The sequence below is a fragment of the Ictidomys tridecemlineatus genome, chromosome 16 (genome assembly GCF_052094955.1).
Source record: "Ictidomys tridecemlineatus isolate mIctTri1 chromosome 16, mIctTri1.hap1, whole genome shotgun sequence".
Classification (NCBI taxonomy): Eukaryota; Metazoa; Chordata; class Mammalia; order Rodentia; family Sciuridae; genus Ictidomys; species Ictidomys tridecemlineatus.
Window position 1 is genome coordinate 45,932,280 of NC_135492.1, and position 19,587 is coordinate 45,951,866.

The 19,587-nt window shown below is 40.0% G+C and overlaps 1 protein-coding gene across 3 annotated transcripts in view; it reads left to right on the forward strand.

The window, feature by feature from the left end:
* Window positions 1-12,739, forward strand: part of Sumf1 (sulfatase modifying factor 1) — an 83,326-nt gene extending 70,587 nt beyond the window's left edge. For all 3 annotated transcript variants that reach the window (XM_078033558.1, XM_078033560.1, XM_078033559.1), the window contains 2 exons: window positions 1,217-1,276; window positions 11,468-12,739. In XM_078033558.1, the coding sequence (XP_077889684.1) occupies window positions 1,217-1,276; window positions 11,468-11,578 (171 nt within the window). In that variant the 3' untranslated portion in view covers window positions 11,579-12,739. The remainder of the gene's footprint in view (window positions 1-1,216; window positions 1,277-11,467) is intronic.
* The last annotated feature ends 6,848 nt before the right edge of the window (window positions 12,740-19,587 follow it).

Sequence of the window (19,587 nt, forward strand, 5' to 3'; positions counted from 1 at the left end):
GCTCACAGGAGCTTGTTGGTACTTCTCAGATGCCCTTTGCGTGGCTTTCCTGGTGCTGAGGCGTTTAATCTGGCAGTGGAAGCTGCCGGATCTTCATTTGCCTTGCCCTGTTATCTGACGCTCTTTCTAGAAGAAACAGTCATCTTTAGGCTGCTCAATCTGGATCCTAATTTAATGACAGTCACTTCTCCTTCTTGCCTCCTTTAGGCTGTCCCCAGTTTGCTTCAGTTTGGGTTGCTAACTGGGAGCAAGGCAGAGTGATTGGGAGCATGGACCCTGGAGTAGGGCTGTCTGGGTGTGAATCCCACTCTGCCACTTACCTAACCTAACTGCAGAGTGGTTGTGGGGCCACGTGAGTTAATATTTGCAAAGTGCTCAGAACTGTGCCTCGTTCAGAGTTGACACTCTACAAATCTATTTTTTAAAGGTACTATATTCTTTATTTTTGATTATCTTATGTGGCTGTATATAGTTGTCAAAACTCATTGATATTGTATTTTAAAAGGAGTGATTTTAACTGGGTGTGTTGGTGTATGCCTGTAATCCCAGTCATTCGGTATAGGCTGAGGCAGCAGATCAAGAGTAGCCTCAGCAATTTAGCAAGGCTATAAGCAACTTAGTGAGACCCTATCTGAAAATAAAAATAAAAAGGCCTGGGGTTGTGGCTCAGTAGTTAAATGCCCCTGGGTTCAATCTCTGGTCTTAAAAAAAAAAAAAGTGTTTTTTACTCTTTATAAGTTAGGCCTCAATAATAAAAAAATTATTAAACTGGCAATGGGTTTATTGGGTATTGCAGAGTGGAATTATAACAACATATCATGCAAAAAATCTTTCCTTCTGGTTGAACAAACTAGTTATAATGCAGGATAAATTTGCATCTCAGTATTGAGAAGGCAAGAGATGTTTCCAAAAGGGCTTTGTACCCAGGCATCTAGGCTAGAAATGGGATTAGAGAGGGGATTGCTCCCTATAGTCACAAAGACTTCATCAAGGAGTGGGAACTTGACATACAATTTAGAAGTCAGTGGGAGGGCATTTGGGATTGTGAGCATTTGGGAAGGTGTGAGGATACAGGTGCAATGCCCAGGTAGAAATAAATGCATATGAAGAGTTGAAGTAAACTCAGGATGGCCAGATGAACCCAAATGGACTCTCCACTGTGTGAGGGGCACCCATGTTGTCTGGACTAATGGAGTTTTTTTCTCTTTATCCTTAGAAAGGCCCTCCTTCTGGGAAAGACCGAGTGAAGAAAGGTGGTTCCTACATGTGCCATAAGGTAAGTATGTTACTACGTTTTGTTTTGGCAGTTTATGGATCCATTATAGAAATAGCCCCAAACTCACTTCTGCTCATACATATCTATCCCCACTGAAACCAGAACACAAGTAGGAGAGTTGTGTCAAGTTTGGTCACAGGCATGGGGAGAAGTGGCAGAAACAGAGGTAGAGGTTTTTAATGCCTATTAACCAAATGCTATAGGAGGCCTTTGATGTCCCACGTGTCAAGGTGGGCTTAGTACATTTTCTCGCCTGCAAGTTCTACAACTACATCCTTAATATTTGAGCCTTCTATAAATTTCTCTGATAAGATTTGGGTGAGAGTTTTAAGTGGGTGGTGTTCGAGGTATACCAGAATGGAGGCACCCCAGATGTAAAGATGTGCCTTGTGAGATAAGTGTCATTCTGTCATTTTGTTTGAGAACATGTCTGCTGGTTGGGCTTAATTTCATAGTCCAAGCTGACAGTTCTTGGTTAGTCTGAGTGACTTTGTGTTTTCTTGAGTAAACTCGGTGGAGCATTTTGAAATCGATTCCTATCTCCTCCCTTTTTTCTTCTAGTCATAGAATTTTAGCTTCTATCTCTGTCCCTATAAGAAGATGGTTATTGCTAAGAAGCTTTGCCCGGTATTTTACTCAGACAGGCTGTTAGAGACTTAAAACTATCTATAATGGCTCTAAATTAAGTTACAAATTTGATAATGGAAGCACTAGCGAACTTTGCCCTAAAGTCTTAGCGCTCAAACTTTATTTCACTTTGGAATCAGCTGAGATCTATTAAAAAGTGCTGATGCCTGCCCCCAACCCCCAGGCCTCATCTAATTTGATTTTTCTGGGGTGTCACATGGATATCAGGATTTTTTAAAGCTTTCTAGGCATTGAAAATCTACAGCAAAGGTTGGGAACTGCTGTCCTAAAGAGAATCTCTCTAGATTATGTACAGGTGTGAGTTTGCAGTAAAAGTGCCTTCTGCATTTTAACTTAGAATTTTTTTAATATTTATTTTTTAGTTTTTTAGGTTGGCACAATATCTTTATTTTATTTTTTATGTGGTGCTGAGAATCGAACCCAGTGCCTCACGCATGCTAGGCAAGCACACTACCACTTGAGCCACATCCCCAGCCCCTAACTTAGAATTTTAATCCATTGATTCAAGTGGAAGTTCATAGAATTGATTTCAATATATTATTTACACCTACAATTATAACAAGAAGCAGACATTTTTAGCTTCATAAAAGCCTTTTTATTTTATTTGTTTATTTATTTTTGAGATGGGTGTTCCTCTATATAGCCCAGGCTGGCCTCAAATTTCTGGGCTCAAGTGATCCTCTTGCCTTAGCCTTCTGAATAGCTGGGACTATAGGTGTGTCCACCTTAAAATCCTGTTTTTAATTTAAAATTAAAAGCATCACCACATGTGTTCTAATATATTTATTTGTTCATATACATATCACAGTCTTTAGTTCCAGATTATTTATCTTATTAAAATTGTTACTACAAGTATATTTTAGTCTTCTTGTTGGGGAATCAGACTTTCATGGAAAACAGGTGAATGTCTCTTTGTAGTGTCTCAAAACCTGAAAATCACCAGTTATGTCTCTGATATCTGGCACTTTTCTTAATTGAGAGTCTATTTAATCTGAATAATTAGGAACCAGATTATTCTATCAAGAATCAGTAGGGAAGATTAAGATTATAAAACAAGCAAACATTTTAAATAAGTAAAGATCAGTAAAATATATCAGTTCCATGTTCTTCCACTGAATTACATCCTCAGCTCCCCAGTTGACTTTTTAAAATGTCTTTTAACTTAATATATACTTTTATAAAATGTACTTATGTGGTATAACTGTTTTTTGGTATTCATCTTGAGTTCTCCTCAACCTTGCTAAACTCTTCTATTAGTTCTAGTAGTGTTTTTATGGGTTTTATTAGTTTTTTTACAAAAGTGATCATATGATTAGTGAATATAGACAGTTTTCATTTTTAATCTGGATGCCTATTATCATTTTTTCTTGTATATTACATCATCTAGAATTTCCAGGATAATATTGAATAGATATGGTAAAGCAGACATTTATACACATCTCATTCTTGATCTTGGGAAATAAATGTTCAGTTTTTTTTAAATAAGCCATGGTATTAGCTCCAGTTTTTTCATGATGTTCTTTATTAGAGTGAGAATGCTTGTTTCTGTTCCTAGTTTATTTGTGTTGTTTTGTTTTTGTTTTAAGTTAGCAATAGATGTGAATTAGCAATGGATGCTTTTTCTGCATCTATTGAGGTAACTGTCTGGTCTTTTCATTATGTTAATATGATGACTTATACTAATTGATTTTTACTTATTAAACTCTACTTACATTCCTGGGATACATTCCACTTTGTCATGGTGTGTTATCCTTTTTACATAGTTTGGACTCAGTTTGCTAACATGTTGACCATTTTTGCATCTAGTTTGTGGTTTGTATAGGTCTATTGTTTTATTCTGATATTCTTATCTGGTTTTAGTACAAGGAATTGCTGTGTTCATAGAGTGAATGAACTCTTTAATTTTCAGAAAGAGTTCATATAAAATAATATTTTTTCTTCTTGAAATGTTTGATGAAATTCCCCAGTGAAGATATTTGGGCCTGGAGTTGTGTATCAGTCTTTTTTTTTTTTTTACTACGATAATGAAATACCTGAGGCAGACTAACTTTTAAAGAAAAGATGTTTATTTTGCCTTATGGTTCTGGAGGTCCAAGGTCAAGGGGCCATATCTGGTGAAGGCCTTCTTACTGGCCCAGTTCTGAGTGGTGTAGGGCATCCAGAGGCAAGATATGGGGGTCTATATTCAGGGCATATATGTGTGTGTGCTGGTCTTTCTCCTCCTTCTTATAAAACCCCCAAGATTTAATCATGGGTTCTCTACCTAATGACATTATCTAATCCTAATCACTCTCAAAGGCCCCACCTTGAATACTAGTGGGGTTAAATTTCCATCTTCTTAATACCTTACAATGAGGATTAAATTTCAACACATGAAGTCTTGAGGGACACTGAAACCACATTCAAACCACAAGTTGTTACTATAAATTTATTTAATAGATGGGTTATATAGGATGTTTCTACTCAGTTAAGTTCTGATAAGTTGTAACTGTAAAGAAATTTGTCCATTTTATTCAAGTTATTGAATTAATTGGCACAATATGCCTTTTAATTGAGGTATTTAGGTCAGTTATATTTATTGTGATTATTGATATGGATGACTTAAATGTGCTTTCTTGATATTTGTTTTTCTCTTTGTCTCATCTGTTTTTTGTTACTTTTTTTTGTTCTTGTCTTTTTTGGGCTAATTAATTTTTATCACTCTCCTTTGATTTATTAGCTAGAAGTCTTTGTTTAAAATTAGTGGTAAGCCAGGTGTGATCTGTAATCCCAGTGGCTTGGGAGGTTGAGGCAGGAGGTGCACAAATTTAAAGCCAGCCTCAGCAACTTAAGCAAGACCCTAAGCAACATAGCAAGACCATGTCTCAAAATAAAATATAAAAAGGGCTGGGGATGTGGCTCAATGGTTAAGTGCCCCTAGGTTCAGTCCCAGTACCAAAAATAAATAAATTAAATAAAAATAGTGGTGGACTTAAAGTTTTTATTTATATAACTTAAACTTTTCTTAGTCCACCTGAAGGGTAAGTTTGAATTTAGTCAGGCTCAGAGTGATGAGAGTATCCTCAGAAGAAAAGAATAGAGAATGACAAAACTTAGTGGAATTACAGCCTTTTCCAGAGAAAAATGGCAATGCCATGATCTTGGCCAGTAAATTGTACATACTATAGGTTTTTGTGGTTATTTCAATGAATTTAGGAAAACAGCAGTGTTAGCCTTTCTACCAGATTAAGAGTGGCAGCTTTTACAAAATGATTAAGAAATGAATTATGGAATTAGATCTGGGATGGAGATCCACAAGAGTTGCTTGCTAGGTATGTGACCTCGGGCAAATTCCAATCTTCAGTTTTCATATTTGGAAGAGGCACATCATAATCACAGTCACTCTGAGGTTTTATGAGGAATAAATGGGACAGCACATCTAAGTACTTGGTAAAAGTTTAGTAATATTTAGTGCCAGAGGAAACCAAACACATGCTGGGAAGTGGGTTGGCAGAGCTGCTTCTGCAGAAGGGCACCCTCCCAAGGGGAAACCAGGGAGCAAGCACGCCTGCGCAGGCGGTCCACCAGGGTTTACCCTAATGAGGTACTGCCCCTTGCTCCTTATAGGAAGAGTTTGGGGGTACAGTCTACACAATTAGCTAATTTTAAAATTGGGGTGGGCATGGACCAGGGCCCAGTTGTGATTAGGTACCTGTTAGAGAATTTTTTAAATGGCTCCATTCTGATCACATGATTCCTTAATTTAAGATGGCTCCATCTGACATTTCCCTAACTTAAGATTGCTCCACCCGGGAAACAGTAAATACGACTTTGTTGCATTGCAGGTTTAACTTTGATAAAAAAGAAAACATAAATCATAACAGTCTTGGCTACTTGGGAGGCTGAAACAGGAGAATCTCAAGTTTAAGGCCAGCCTGGGCAATTTAGTGAGATCCTGTCTTGAATTAAAAAATAAAGAGGGTTGAGGATTCAGTTCAGTGGGAGAGTGGTTGCCTACCATGTTCAAGACCTTGGGTTCAGTCTCCAGTAAACACACACACACATGCACGCACACACACATTACTCCTCTCATCTTTATCCTGAATCATTATCTTTATTATAATTGTTTTACCCCTTCCGTTTTGAAGAAGGAACCAAAACCAAACTCCTAAATAGTTAGAATTCTAGAAATATTGTCATGTCATAGCTGACAAATCAATAAAAGAAAGGAATTCAATAAGAAGGAAGAAAAATATAATTTACTTTTTATTATTACCTTGCTTAGAGGCAGGCTCTGTGATGGACTTCTAATCCCAGCTGCTTGACTGGGACTCAAGGCCAGCTTGGGCAACATAGTCTCAAAAAGCAAAGCAAAAGAGAGAGAGGAGAAAAATTACCTTTCACAGAAGATAGCTTACTTTTGGTCCTGGGCCACAGCTAGTTTGCCTGGGAAAGTGAACTCTGATGACCTCTATAAGTTTCTGAAAATCTGTCTAAAGTATAACTTTAGTGAGGAGATGAGGGCATAGAAGCCGTGATGCAGCAGAATGTAAGTTAGGAGCAGAGGTGGGGATGGGATTCAGCTGGCTAGAATCCTGGATCCATGCTTGTGAAGCAGTGTGACCGTAGGGGGACACTGTTAACATCTCAACCTCCATTTTTCCTCTTGTATATAATGCAGATACAAATAATTCCTTCCTCATAGGATCATTGAGAGGATTAATTGAGTGAATACAGTGAATACGCATTTGAGGTTATTAGAACAGTTCTCATAGTAGGTATTTGAGAAACACTAGTTTTGTGGTTGTTGGTGGTGTTAGATTAAACCTCTGGGGTCTTGAGAGCAGTCCATGAGGAAATGCTTACCCACCCACCCACCAAGATGGTGAGCGAAGGAGCTGGTCTGGTGTCTGTCAGAAGAGCAGTAGGTGGGAAATCCAGAGACCTGGGTGGTGGGGCATGGTTCCCTAGAAGGTTTTATTCCAGACGTGCTGCAATTACCTTAAAAATAACCTTTCCCTCACAAGAGCAATATTAAGGTCCCACTTGACTGCAGAGCCCTAAGGCTGCTAAGTCATTATCTTAAAGGGATTGATTTTCTGAGTCCAGGGTCAAATTCTTAACACAGATACGGAGACCAATTTCACAGAGTAATTAGCTATTTTGATGAAATGGGGCTGAAACAGGCCCTTCCTACTACTCCTGTTCTTAATTAATAGAATGACCCATTTTTCAGCCACCTTTTAAAAGTGAAAGTGCTAAAAGTAGAGTTAGGATAAACAAGAAAGAGCAGTGAGGGCATTTATAAGCAGGCCATTTACTCTTCTAATTGTCTGCTCTATTAGTTGCTCGTTATTAACATTTAAAATGAACAGCTTATTAATAAATATTTGCAGAGTGAATGAGTGCATTTGAAATGAAATGATGGTGGGAATTGACTCTTCACAGGTAATGAACCTGGGCTCTCAAGGTTTATTGCAGTGAGACTTGTTTTAAGGATTAAGTTCTTCACTTTTCTTTTTTTAAGCTTCTCTTTGTATTAGCAAAATTTTTTTTTGCATAAAAATGGGAAAATGAATATAAAGATAAAAATGAAAATATCAAAAATCATCCATCTTCTTCCTAAGGAAATCTATTGATAGTTTTCTACTATTGATGATATTCTTTTCTTTTTATTTTTGTAGTGGGAATTGAACCCAGGGGTGCCTAACCGCTGAGCCATATCCCGAGCCATTTTTCTTTTTCTTTTTGAGATAGGGTCTTGCTAAGTTGCTTAGAGCTTTACTAAGTTGCTGAGGCTGGCTTCGAACTTTCGATCCTCCTGCCTCAGCCTTCAGAGCCCCTGGGATCACAGGTGTGTGCCACTGTGCCCTGCCATTTGATGGTTTTCTGTCAAACTTTTTATGTACTTTTTTTTAAAAATGAAGGAATTATTTTTCCTTCAAATATGGCCATGGTAAAAGTTTTTTTTTAATCTATCACAGATTTCTTTTCTTCTACGGCATAGCTGGAAAATCTTTCTCAACACAGTGCTCTGGATGAGTACTAATAGTTCTTCAGAGTTCTTAAATCTTGGGTTTTGTAGTACATGGGCATAGACCCATTCAACAGAAATCAGAGTCTTATATCATAGCATTGGAGATACCACTCAGCTTTGCCATTGATGGAAAAATAAAACTTTCCTACAGTCAAACACAGCATCTCTAAGAGCTGACGAAGAAAAGCTGGCCAGTGCTTCCCTTGTCTTAGCGAGGAGGAGGTGACCCAAGAAGTCAGATAAGACAAGCAAAGTGAGTTTGTGTGATCAAGAGTGTTAGTAACAGTTATAAGGACTTCATTTGCCTAGTGCTTTACATGATTTTGTAAAGGTAAAGGTGAGGTGTGTTAACAGTTCTGGAAATAGCTCCATTTTATCAGGAGGGAACCGATCTGGAAAGGCTCTGCCTAAGGTTAAATATTAAGGAGCTTTGGATTTTGCCCTTGCTGATGAGTAAATCAGAAAAATATAAGTTCACCACAGTTTTCATTTCTACCAAGTCCAAACTCCTCTCTGTGCTGAGAGTAGTGTAAGGTGACTCTGTCCTTTTTATCCACCTGCATTTCCTGCCTCTTATCATTACCTATCTTTGTACCAGTCATGGCTATCCCCATTCTCCAAGCCTTTGGGCAACTCAGCTCACGTGCCACAGCCTCAGCACTCTTTCCAGAACATCAGGTCAAGCTGCCCCCGTCACTCTCAGTCCTCTCTTCCTGTTTCTCTTTCTTTCTTTTTAGTTCAAGATGGACACAATACCTTTATTTATTTATTTTTATGTGGTGCTGAGGATCAAACCTAATGCCTCACACATGCGAGGCAAGTGCTCTACCACTGAGCCAAACCCTAGCCTCTGCCTCACTTTCTTCGGAGATGACATCTGCCAGAAATAGTCTTGGGTTTATCAGTGTTTTATTGTCCAGCCACTCCCTGTGGAAGGTCCCTGATAACAGGTATCTTGTTTGTCTTACTCTGATTATATCCCTCATGCCTAAAATAGCATCCAGCATATTAGAAGCTGTCATATATTTAATGAATAAATAAAGCATGCTGTGACTTGGCCAGGTTATGGTCTTGCTGTCATCTTCTTAATTTGCCTGACATTTTTCATTTTCATGCTTCTAACGTCATTGTTGATTCCACTTACTCTTTCTTCCTTCCTCCTTTCTAAATCCTATAAATCAGGGCCACTCACAGTGTGCCCCATGAGGAAGCTTGTTACAAATGCAGATTCTTGGGCCCCACACCAGACTTAGGAAATCAGAATCTCCTGGTGTGTGGTGTAGGAACCTCTATGTTAAATGAGTGTTCTGGGCTGTTCTTGTGAGTCCCAAAGTCAGAGAACTGTTGTTGCAGTCATATATGTCCCACCTTGGTCAAGTATTGCCTTCCACAAATCTTGTAGTATTGCCTCTCCTGACTTCTGCAAGGCCAGTTCTTGCACCCCTGTGATGAGGTGGTGTAACCCGAGCGTGTTTGGTAGCTGTTCGATGTGTGCTCTTTGTTTCCTAACCAGCCTGTGCTCTCTAGCAGACTGGACTGGGCCTTGGCTTGGATCTCATCTCTCGGTGCATACAGTAGGCGGTCAGGAAATGCTGGATTGTTTCTCAACACATGTGACACAATCACAGGGAAGGAACGTCAGAGTTGTCTGCCTGCCTGTCTCCCCTGGAACTTGATCCTTGATGCACTGTGGCTGCTGGCACCCTGGGGTATCTGTGGGAGCTGCTGTGTCCCCGCAGCCCATGGGTAGAGCCCGTGTGGAGTGAGGTTTCTGCTGTGTCCCCCCATGTGGCCACCTCTCAACGTCTGAGAGCTTCCATGCTGCTGGGGTCAAACAGTGATAGATGCCTTTCATTTTTTATTATTTTAAGTACTTTTTAAAATTCATTGTCCCTTTGTCTACCTGAGGTAATATGTCATATTCTTCTCTGGCCACAAAGAACATGAGAAGATTAGTCACTATTGTTTTTCTGTCTCTAGAACAGAAAGCAAATGTCTTTCTTTTTATGGTGGAAGTGCTCTAAATAATTGTTCTGTCAACTTCAGAGATAATTTTTATGAAGATGAGAAGCCTTTGACTTTTGTGAGAGAAGAGAGAATAATAGAGATTTTTTTTTAACTATGCATGCCGACCTATTTTCCTTTCCACAAATTATCTCTTTTGCATGAGTTCCATGGTTCTTGTGCAGAGTCTTGACCCAGCTGGCAGGGACCCGAGATTGACCCCGTCAGCTCAGAATTTGTGCTCATGATGTGCAGGATGGCTAGTTTATTTTTACAGTTATGTTGGATCACAGAACAATCCCAGTTTTATGTCTAGTTATATTTGGAATCGGGGAGCTTTTGAAGTGTTTGTATCCAGTGATCTATCCTCATTCCCTGAATACCTACTGTGTGCTGTCCTGAATGTGTGTGTGTGTGTTTTTTTTTTGTGTGTGTACATTGCAGGACCTGTGTGTTGTATGGTGGGAAAAGAGGGTGGTACCTTTCCTTGTTCCTAAGTATGGCAAGCACGCCATACTTAGACCCGAGTTGGGATCTTACTTCCTTTGTCAACTCTGTCATCTTGAATAACTTGTTCAGTGTCTCCAGATTTTGTAATCAAATGAAATAACAGAGGAATACACCCAGCACCTTGCCTGGCATGTACTTGGTGCTCAGTGAGTTTGTGTGCTTTTATGTACTTGTACCTTGCTCTTCGCAATTTATTTATACATAAACAAAACACACAGACAACTGTATAGCTCCATGAGTTACTGTAATTTCAATTTCACAAGGATTTTTTTTTAAAGCAGTGTTTCCCCACAGCCTTGCTTGTCTGTGGTATTCCTGCTAATTTTTGGCAGTCTGTTGGCTTGTAAGTGATGTTGTCATGTTGTTCTTAATGTTTTCTTGATTGCCATTTGTCTTTATTATTATAATGTCAAAACTAATATATGCATACTATATAGAAAATTTGAAACCCTATTGCTCAAAGGAAAATTTGAAATCCTATTGCTCATATATAGTAGTGTGTTCTAAGTCTTCCAGTTGCCCTCCACTTTGGCTTCTGTGTTTATACAGATGGGGGGTCAAACCATATATACCATTTAGTGTTCTTTTTCATTTAACACCACAGCATGAGAATTGCCCGTGTAATTAAATAATTGCATAAGAACACGATTTTCAGTGGCTGTTGACTCTCATCAGTGTGCCATAAGTTACCAAGGGTGTATAGTTTTCTTTTTTGCTGTTATGAGTAATGATGACACCAGCTTCTTTGTTCTGTGTGTGTGTGTGTGTGTGTGTGTGTGTGTGTGTGTGTGTGTGTGTGTGTGATAAGGTCAATGACACTGGTGGGTGAGGTTAACCGGAGCAGGCTGCTTTTTGCAGAACATGCCCGGTAAGCATCACAAGGGAGCTTTGTGGGGAAATCCAGCTGCGGGTGGCATTGCTTGTCCACAGCTGGTGCCTCTGTGCAGTTCAGAGCCCTGAGCCCTAAGTTGAGGGTTCCAGAAGCACTTACATCACCTCTTCTCTCTGCACAGACCTACTGCTATAGGTATCGCTGTGCCGCGCGGAGCCAGAACACACCCGACAGCTCTGCCTCCAATCTGGGATTCCGCTGTGCTGCCGACCACTTGCCCACCAGGGACTGACAGCCAAGAGGAGCCTTCCCAAATCCAGGAAGTCGGTTTCTCACCTGCACTTGGCTTCCCTCAGAACTTTGAACAGTCTTGTGCAAAGAATTCCCACCCTGAGATGGAGGTGGGTGACATATCTGCCCAGTGGCCAAAGGAACTGTCTTACAAGACCAAATCGCTAGCTTGTGTCAGCACATGCGCTTTATGGTGTGGTGCATCTTGACAGATCATTGCTGTATGTTACTCTTGAGAGCCTTTTAAATAAGAGGAAGGGGAGAGCAGGGGCCTTGCACTGAGCTTCCGGAGGCCTGTGTCCTACCCTGGCTCCATTACAGGGTTAGATCCCAGGGCCAACAGTGCATGCCTGGGCCTGCGTTTCCTCACGTATTGAAGCAGAGGATGGACAACATCATCTCTGAGGTTCTCAGATTCTGTAAGTGGCATCAGATTCTACCATTACTGCATAGTGAAAATTTATGACAGATTATTTTTTAGCTATTTTTTTTCTGTATGTGAACCTGGGGTGATACTAATCATGTAAAGTGAGAGTTCTAAGTATTATTTTCAGAAGAGGGTGAGGGGGGGTAAGTTGTTTATATTCACACTGCACTTTGTTTTTCCAAGGAAATCGGTGTCTTTTACATTGATATGATGAATCCCACGTGGACCAGCGATGGTATGTTACTGTTCAGTACTCTGAACCAGGAATGTCCGTGGGTGACTCTACTGTGCTTTATCTTTTAATATTAAGTGCCTTTGGTTCAGAGGGGCAGTTATAAGTCCGATTTACCCCTCTCCCCAAAGCCTCTGGTGAATGTGAAATATGTACTAAATGGGGAAACCTGTTTAACTCTGGGTATAGAAGAAGAAAGAGACCTTGGATTAACCATATCCAGGGCATGCTGTATTTTGTAACAGAGACCTGGGAAATCCTGGGGGTTATGGAATATCAGATGCTTGAATCATGTTCTGTGTCAAATAAACTGGTGTCCACCACGTCAGAGTTCACTCTCCTTGGTTCCTTTTCTCATTCCCTACTTTCTGTTTTTCTTTAAAGAAACAACTTTGTGATCTTTGTGTATTTTATTTGCTAGAAAACTTTCCCACATGCATATATTTATGTATAGTGAGGATATTTTGACTTTTTCTCTTATTAATAAATATATTTTGACTTCTTCTCTTGTCCATTAGCTAGTTGTTAACTTTGATATATGGGCAGTTGATGACAATTTTTATTCCAAAAAGCAAGGCTGTTCTGCCAGGAGCCATACTATGATCTTACTTCTTAATGCCACTGTAGATAGTGCAAATCCAAGGCCAATGCCTCAGTCGGTCGTCCTGTCAAACCCAGCAGCTGCTTCACTTCCAGGACAGCTCCTTGTCTTAGAGGGATGGCTTCCAACCTCAGGTCCCTGTTGTTAGAACCCATCCAAGTCCCTTAGTCCTAGGGATCCCTGAGAGCTCATCACTTGAAGGAAAAGCTTGTTTTTATGTCAGTTTTTCAAAAGTAACTCAAGTCACATTCTTAAGTGTTTACATGTGGTTGCTACCTTGTGCATAACCTTGTAAGGCATTGAAACTTTTGTCGTGAACAATCTTGAACAATGTCTGTTTAGCTACATTTGTTGGTCAGTTGTTTTGTGGATATAAAGTGTTTCTCTGTGAACTTCCAGGAATCGATGATTAATCCCAGGCAAAAGGAAGAAACAAAGAAACCTTGGTAAAAAGTAGCTAATGTAGGAGTGAAGGTATTTTATTCTCAAAGTCACCACTATGATTGTACAGTTTCTGTTTTTACTTGTTACCTCCCACCTGCATTCATTTCTTACAGTATTATATTTATAGTGAGCATATTTTGACTTCTTGTCTTGTTAATTAATGTTGTGTAGCATAAATATTTTTGGGTGCTTTTGGGCACAGCCTTTTAGAATTGCATGTTTTAGCAGCAGCATAAAAATCAGCACATTTACATAACATCCTAACAAGCCCTTTATTTCAGAACCACAAGTGTAGGTTACCAACTGAAGAGCACCCCGATGACAGCAGTAGTCACTACACTTTATAATACTGATATATGAGCAGACTGATGTTTTTGTCAGTATGATTATTTTGGTTTTAGTGCCATAGAAATATTCCTGAAGAACCTCATCTCCTGCAAGATTGTGCACAAATAGCATAAGGAAAAAAGAGGGGCAAAGGCAGACCACTCAGAACTTAAGGAACTTCTTTCATTGTGCCAGAGCACTAGCAAAACAATTACCTGAATGAAACCAGCACTTTAATTAAATCTCCACTGGCATTTGCAGCCAGCGTTGTAGCTGGCCAGTCCTTTGCAGCACTACCCTCGAGCCTCCTTCCCCCGCCTCCAAGACATAAGCTCCTGTAGGCATGTGCTCCTCAAGGAGGCTGCTTCCATCAAAAGGTAAAAAATCTGGGCTTGGGGATTTGGCTCAAGGGAGTATAGGCTCTTTTTTTTTTTTTTGTACCAGGGAATGTAATTAAGGGCGGTTAGCCTTTGAACCACATCCCCACGCCTTTTTATTTATTCTTTATTTTTGCTTAGGGCCTCGCTGAGTTGCTGAGACTGGCGTCTTACTTGCAATCTTCCTGCCTCAGCCTCCTCAGTTGCTGGGATTGCAGGTGGGCCTCACCACGCCTACCCAGTGAGTATAGATGTGGTTACATGATTTTTTTATTGGGGGGGGGCAGTGTCTTAGCATCTTTATCTGCCTTTTCAGTCCTTCAGAAAGCTTAGCCTAGTGGAAAGTGTTGTAATTCTAGAATCCACAAAGGTGCAGTGCTTCCAAAAAATTTTTAATTTTTTTTCTTAAGGTTTTATATATTGCTAAGATTTTCTCTTAAATTACAAGGAAATTGCTCTTAAATTGTGCCTCTTTGTTCCAAAACATTTTTCGGATCATCTGTAATCCAGCACGACTTCCACATCCTACTATCCTCCATCTTCAGTTTTCTAGTCCCTTAGAAGGGTATTTAAAAAAATTTTTTTTAAGAGAGAGTGAGAGAGGAGAGAGAGAATTTTTAATATTTATTTTTTAGTTCTCGGCGGACACAACATCTTTGTTGGTATGTGGTGCTGAGGATCGAACCCGGGCCGCATGCATGCCAGGCGAGCGCGCTACCGCTTGAGCCGCATCCCCAGCCCTTAAAATTTTTTTTTTTAGTTGTTGATAGGCTTTATTTTATTTATTTTTATGTGGTGCTAAGGATCGAACCCAGTGCTTCACACATGGTAGGCAAGCACTCTACCACTGAGTCACAACCCAAGCCCAGGAGGGTTTTTGTTGTTGTTTGGAAATTGAGCCTAGGGGTGCTTTATTACTGAGCCACATCCTCAGCTCTTTATTTTTTGAGACAGTCTCACTGAGTTGCTTAGGGCCCCATCAAGTTTCAGAAACTGGCCTTAAATTTGCAGTCCTCCTGCCTCAGCCTTCCCCATAGCTGGAATTATAGGCATGCAACTATGCCTGGTTTCTTACTTGCATTAAAGAAACATATGTAAAATGGGTGTAGTGGCACATGCCCATAATCCCAGTGACTCCAGAGACTGAGGCAGGAGGATCCCAAGGCTAAGGCCAGTCTATGTAATTTAGCAAGAACTTGTCTCAAAATAAAAAGGATTGGGATTGGGGATATAGCTTAGTGAGCAAGGCCCTGGGTTCAATTCCTAGTACTGCAAAACCAAAACCAAAACCAAAAAAAAAAAAAAAAAAAGTTATAGCAGAACAAATCATTTGTCTGATGGGTGAATTTCATTATTGAAAACTTTGGTAGCTCTCATATTAGGTTGGTTTCTAACTCTCATTTTTCACCCCCATGGAAGCATGGAAGGAATCTGAAGCTTGTTCTCCAGTCTGTTTTGGTCCGGAGTCCTGGACAATCTTTCCTTATTTTCAGGGTGTTAGTTGAGTGGGATGTAGGCGTATTTTCCTTCTTGTCTTGTAAACATGATTAGAAGGGGTGGGGGAGGCCGATGATGGTGGTGGTAATCAAGAGTGACATTTCCTTCTTGGAAAACATCAAATGGCATAGATGTCTCAAACTTCGCACGGTTCATTCCACAGCTTAGAATAGAATGCAGATCTACATCATTATAGACATTTCCCTCCTCCCTGTTCCCCACCCCTTTTGGACAAAGCAGTTCAATTGTCCATATGACCCTTCAGGAAAAATAGAAATGGAAAGGAACATTTATTTACGTAAGTGTTGATTGGTACAAGGGTGTGGGAGAATAGTGTGTTGCTCATTTCTATTTTCCAGAGACTATCTTTCTGATAATTCTGTTGCTAACATAATATAGTAGTGGCCTTTCATCCATGAGAATTCCAGAATTAGTTCTTTTTAATCACCTTTTCAAAAGAGATCATGTTTTTATCCTGAGTTGCAATTTAAAACTTTGTGTGTGTAGTAAATCTGTAGTTGACTTAGCAAAAGGAATATTTTGGGAGAAAAAATATACCTTCAACAGTTTATGGTGCTTTCTGTTCTGTAACCTCAGGAATTTTATACAAGGGACCAGTATGGGTTTTCTTTCTTTCTTTCTTTCTTTGGTACTGGGGATTGAACCCAAGGGCACTTTACCACTAAGCTACATCCCCAGCCCTTTTTATTTTTTATTTTGAGACAGGATCTCGCTAAGATGCTGAGGCTGGCCTTGAACTTGGAATCCATCTACCTTAGCCTCCCAAGCCACTGGGATCAGCCATCGTGTCTGGCATCATTTTAAATATTTAAGGGATATTGTGCTTGTGATTCTTTCTCTTTGCTTCCTTCAACAGATATTAACTTTGCTATGAGTGGTGTGTCTTGTGAGAGAATTGACGTCCAGGCTGGCTCTCAGGAGGCTGAAAGGAGGTGCAGAGCCAGGCAAGAAACGTCACTAGGTAAAGCAGGCTTCGTGGAGTTGCTTGATGATGGGACACTCGGGAGGAGCAGGATATTAAAAACTCATCAAGTCTTCTGAGTTTTTAATGTTGGCAGCCAATTCAGATTTTAAAAACACTGTGAAAGCTTAATAAATTGCTTCTGTAGCCAGATTCAGCCTGTGGGGTACCAGTTTACGACGTAGGTTATAAAGAGATGATTCATTCCGTGGAGCACAGAATCTCGTGTAATGTACAAGAAATAAACAAGAGTGAGGAAGAGGTGGTGGTTTTCCAGGGAGCTCATTTTACTAGAAATTTTACAAGACTCTGTTCCCCTGTCCCTGATGGGTGATCTCAACAGAGCCACTCATGACTCATTTTCATTAATGCCAGTGGTTATTACAAAGTTTGCAGATTAATATCAGAAAATAGAAGAAAGGCCAGTTTCTTGATGGTTTCATTTTACTTATGAAAACTTAATTCTCTGTAATACAAACTGCCCCCAAAGCAGGCCTCGTTTTTATGGGTTTGCCAGGATCGGTTGTGCTATTAGTGAAATCTGGCCTTTGTTGTTTTTCATGCTTAAAATGCCATGGAAATTATTAACTCCAGGAGCCTCAGCTGGAGCCTTGGCAGCTAGCCAGCACTCCTTCCTTCCTGTGACTCCTGTTTAGACCATTAGGGCAGGAGTTTAATTAATTTTTTGATTAAGCAAAATTGTTACAGACGATATTCAGGTAGGAGATGAAATGAGAAATGCTATTTTCTGAAACTTGTCCTCTTTAGGATTAGAAAGTTCAAGGGATTAGCACCGATGAAGGGTGGAATTTTTCAGCTTCAGATCAGATTCTAATCTGCCCCCAAATGGTAATTGACCCCAAAGTCATCATGGTGAGAAGGTCGGTAGGACCTTTGGAATTAGTCACAGTTGTCAGGCAACAAGGTGATTCCGTTTCAGAATAATTGAAGTTGGGATAGGATTGCTCTCCCTGCCCTGGATCTGGGCCATGTTTGACAAACCCCTTGTTTTCTTTGCTGAGGGAAATGGAAGACTGATCAGAGGGACTCTCTCGCTACATGTCAGGTTGGCACCTCAGCAGGGTAACTTTAGACACTCTGAATTAATGCTTAGGGGAAAAGTAAAACCAGCTAACAGGCCATCAGGGGAAAAGAGATAAGCCTTTCCTTGCCAGGTGGCACTGATAAAAAGTGCACCTACACTTCCTTTGTGCCTGTGGGGAAGGCCCCTTGTTGACTGCTTTTTCAAAGTCCACAAATTTTCTCTACTCCAAAACTTGCCAAGTATGATTTTATCTATTTAACTTTAGATGACATAGAAAGGATGCCTTTTAATTTCTTCAGTTGCTTTTTTTTTTGAACAGGCAGTTGGGCATCTTGCAACAAGAGCATTGGTGTGAGGTTGCCTGGGATCGTATCTCGGATGGATTCCATACATGACCACCTACTTACCTGGGCCACGTTTAGGGAGATAGTGTTCTCTAGAGTAAAATGTAATTAATTAATGCTTGCCTTAAATTGTTTTCCACAAAACACTTGGGTAGGTGCAGGAGTTGACCAGATGAGTCTGGTCAGCTACAGAGATGCAGCTGTCAACAGACAACCAAATGGATTTAGAGCAAAGAAAAAAAAAAAAAAAGACTACACTTGAACGTGTGAATTTGACCCCCATTAAAAAAATAAAAATAAATGCTGGCATCCAGACCTCTGAGTTTGGAAATTCCCCTGTACTACACGGCCTATCCATCCCATAAAATTATCTTCCTAAGGGAAAGTTGGATCTGGTCATTAATATATTGTGAAATTCTGAGGCTTGTCCTCTCGAATCTACCTCATAACTGACGAAAATGCCATTTGTGGGCATAACAGTGATTAAAAAGGAAGGAGAACAGAAAAGGAGGGCAGTGTGTTGGCCATGAGATGTTGATGAGCCTATGAGATGTTTTCTGTGGTGTTTTCGAGCTGATTTGCATTTTAGTTTTAGAGAGTACTTGTTCAGGTACTTCTGCCTTGTTTTTCAATTCTACATTCTCATTTTATTCTTCCCTGGATCCAGATTCTAACTTCATCAGTTACCTAATGTAAACATCAAGATGCTGTCTAAAGGACAATAGTTTAGGGTTTGGCATAGGAGACTGATGGGAATTGGTGTAGTGGGTTTTTTCTAACTTAGCAGTTCTTAAAGTATGGTTTAGGGACTCTGGCCTCCTTTTACGTGGGTCTGTGCATCAGCATTATTTCTTTAGTAATATTTAGATGATGTTACTTACCCTTTTCACTCATATTATCTCATGAGTATATAGCAGAATTTTCCAGAGACTACATGGTGTGTAGCCTGAGAGCTCCTGGAGTGGGTTTATAAGTTTTTATGTTTAAAAAATTCCCAGTCTTAATTGTTAATATGTTAGATGTCTCCAAATATAATCCACATTAAAAATGTTCTTCAGAGTACTATAAAGGAATCCTGAGACCCCCAAATTTGATAGCCGCCAGTCTAGGGAAAAAAACAAGACTAGGTCTTTTCTGGGAGAAAATGACCATCCCTTCTCCAGCTCTTCAGAGGATGGTGATGAAGAAGTGGGTTCCAGTGACTATAAGAGCAAGTTAAGAAGCTGTCTTGGGCTGTCATATTTTTCATAGAGACTGTGATAATGGATCTAGTTTCTCCAAAAGAAAATTCTGAGCATGGCCTACCCTACCTAGTTCTGCAAATGCAATCACTTTGCTATAGGAATCCCAAAAAGTGCTTCACAAAGTATTAGGTACATGTCAAGCAAGATTCTTGGACTGGGGCTGGGGTTATGGGTAAGTGGTAGAGCGCTTGCCTAGCCTATGTGAGGTACTGAGTTTGATTCCCAGCCCCACATAAAAAAACTAAATATACAAAATAAAGGTAGTGTGTCCATCTACATCTACATATATTTAAAATGGGTGGGGTATAATTGGTAAAATGCTTGCCTCAAATGTACTGTGTTCAATTCCCAACCCCATCAAAAAAAAAAAAATTCTTGGACTATTACAGCCTCCACCCAATGTTACATGGTGGGTTACATGGTGGTGGGACTCTGTATTTATGCCCTTCCAGTGGTGACTGTGTTATAAAGCCAAAAAAGGTCAAAGTGT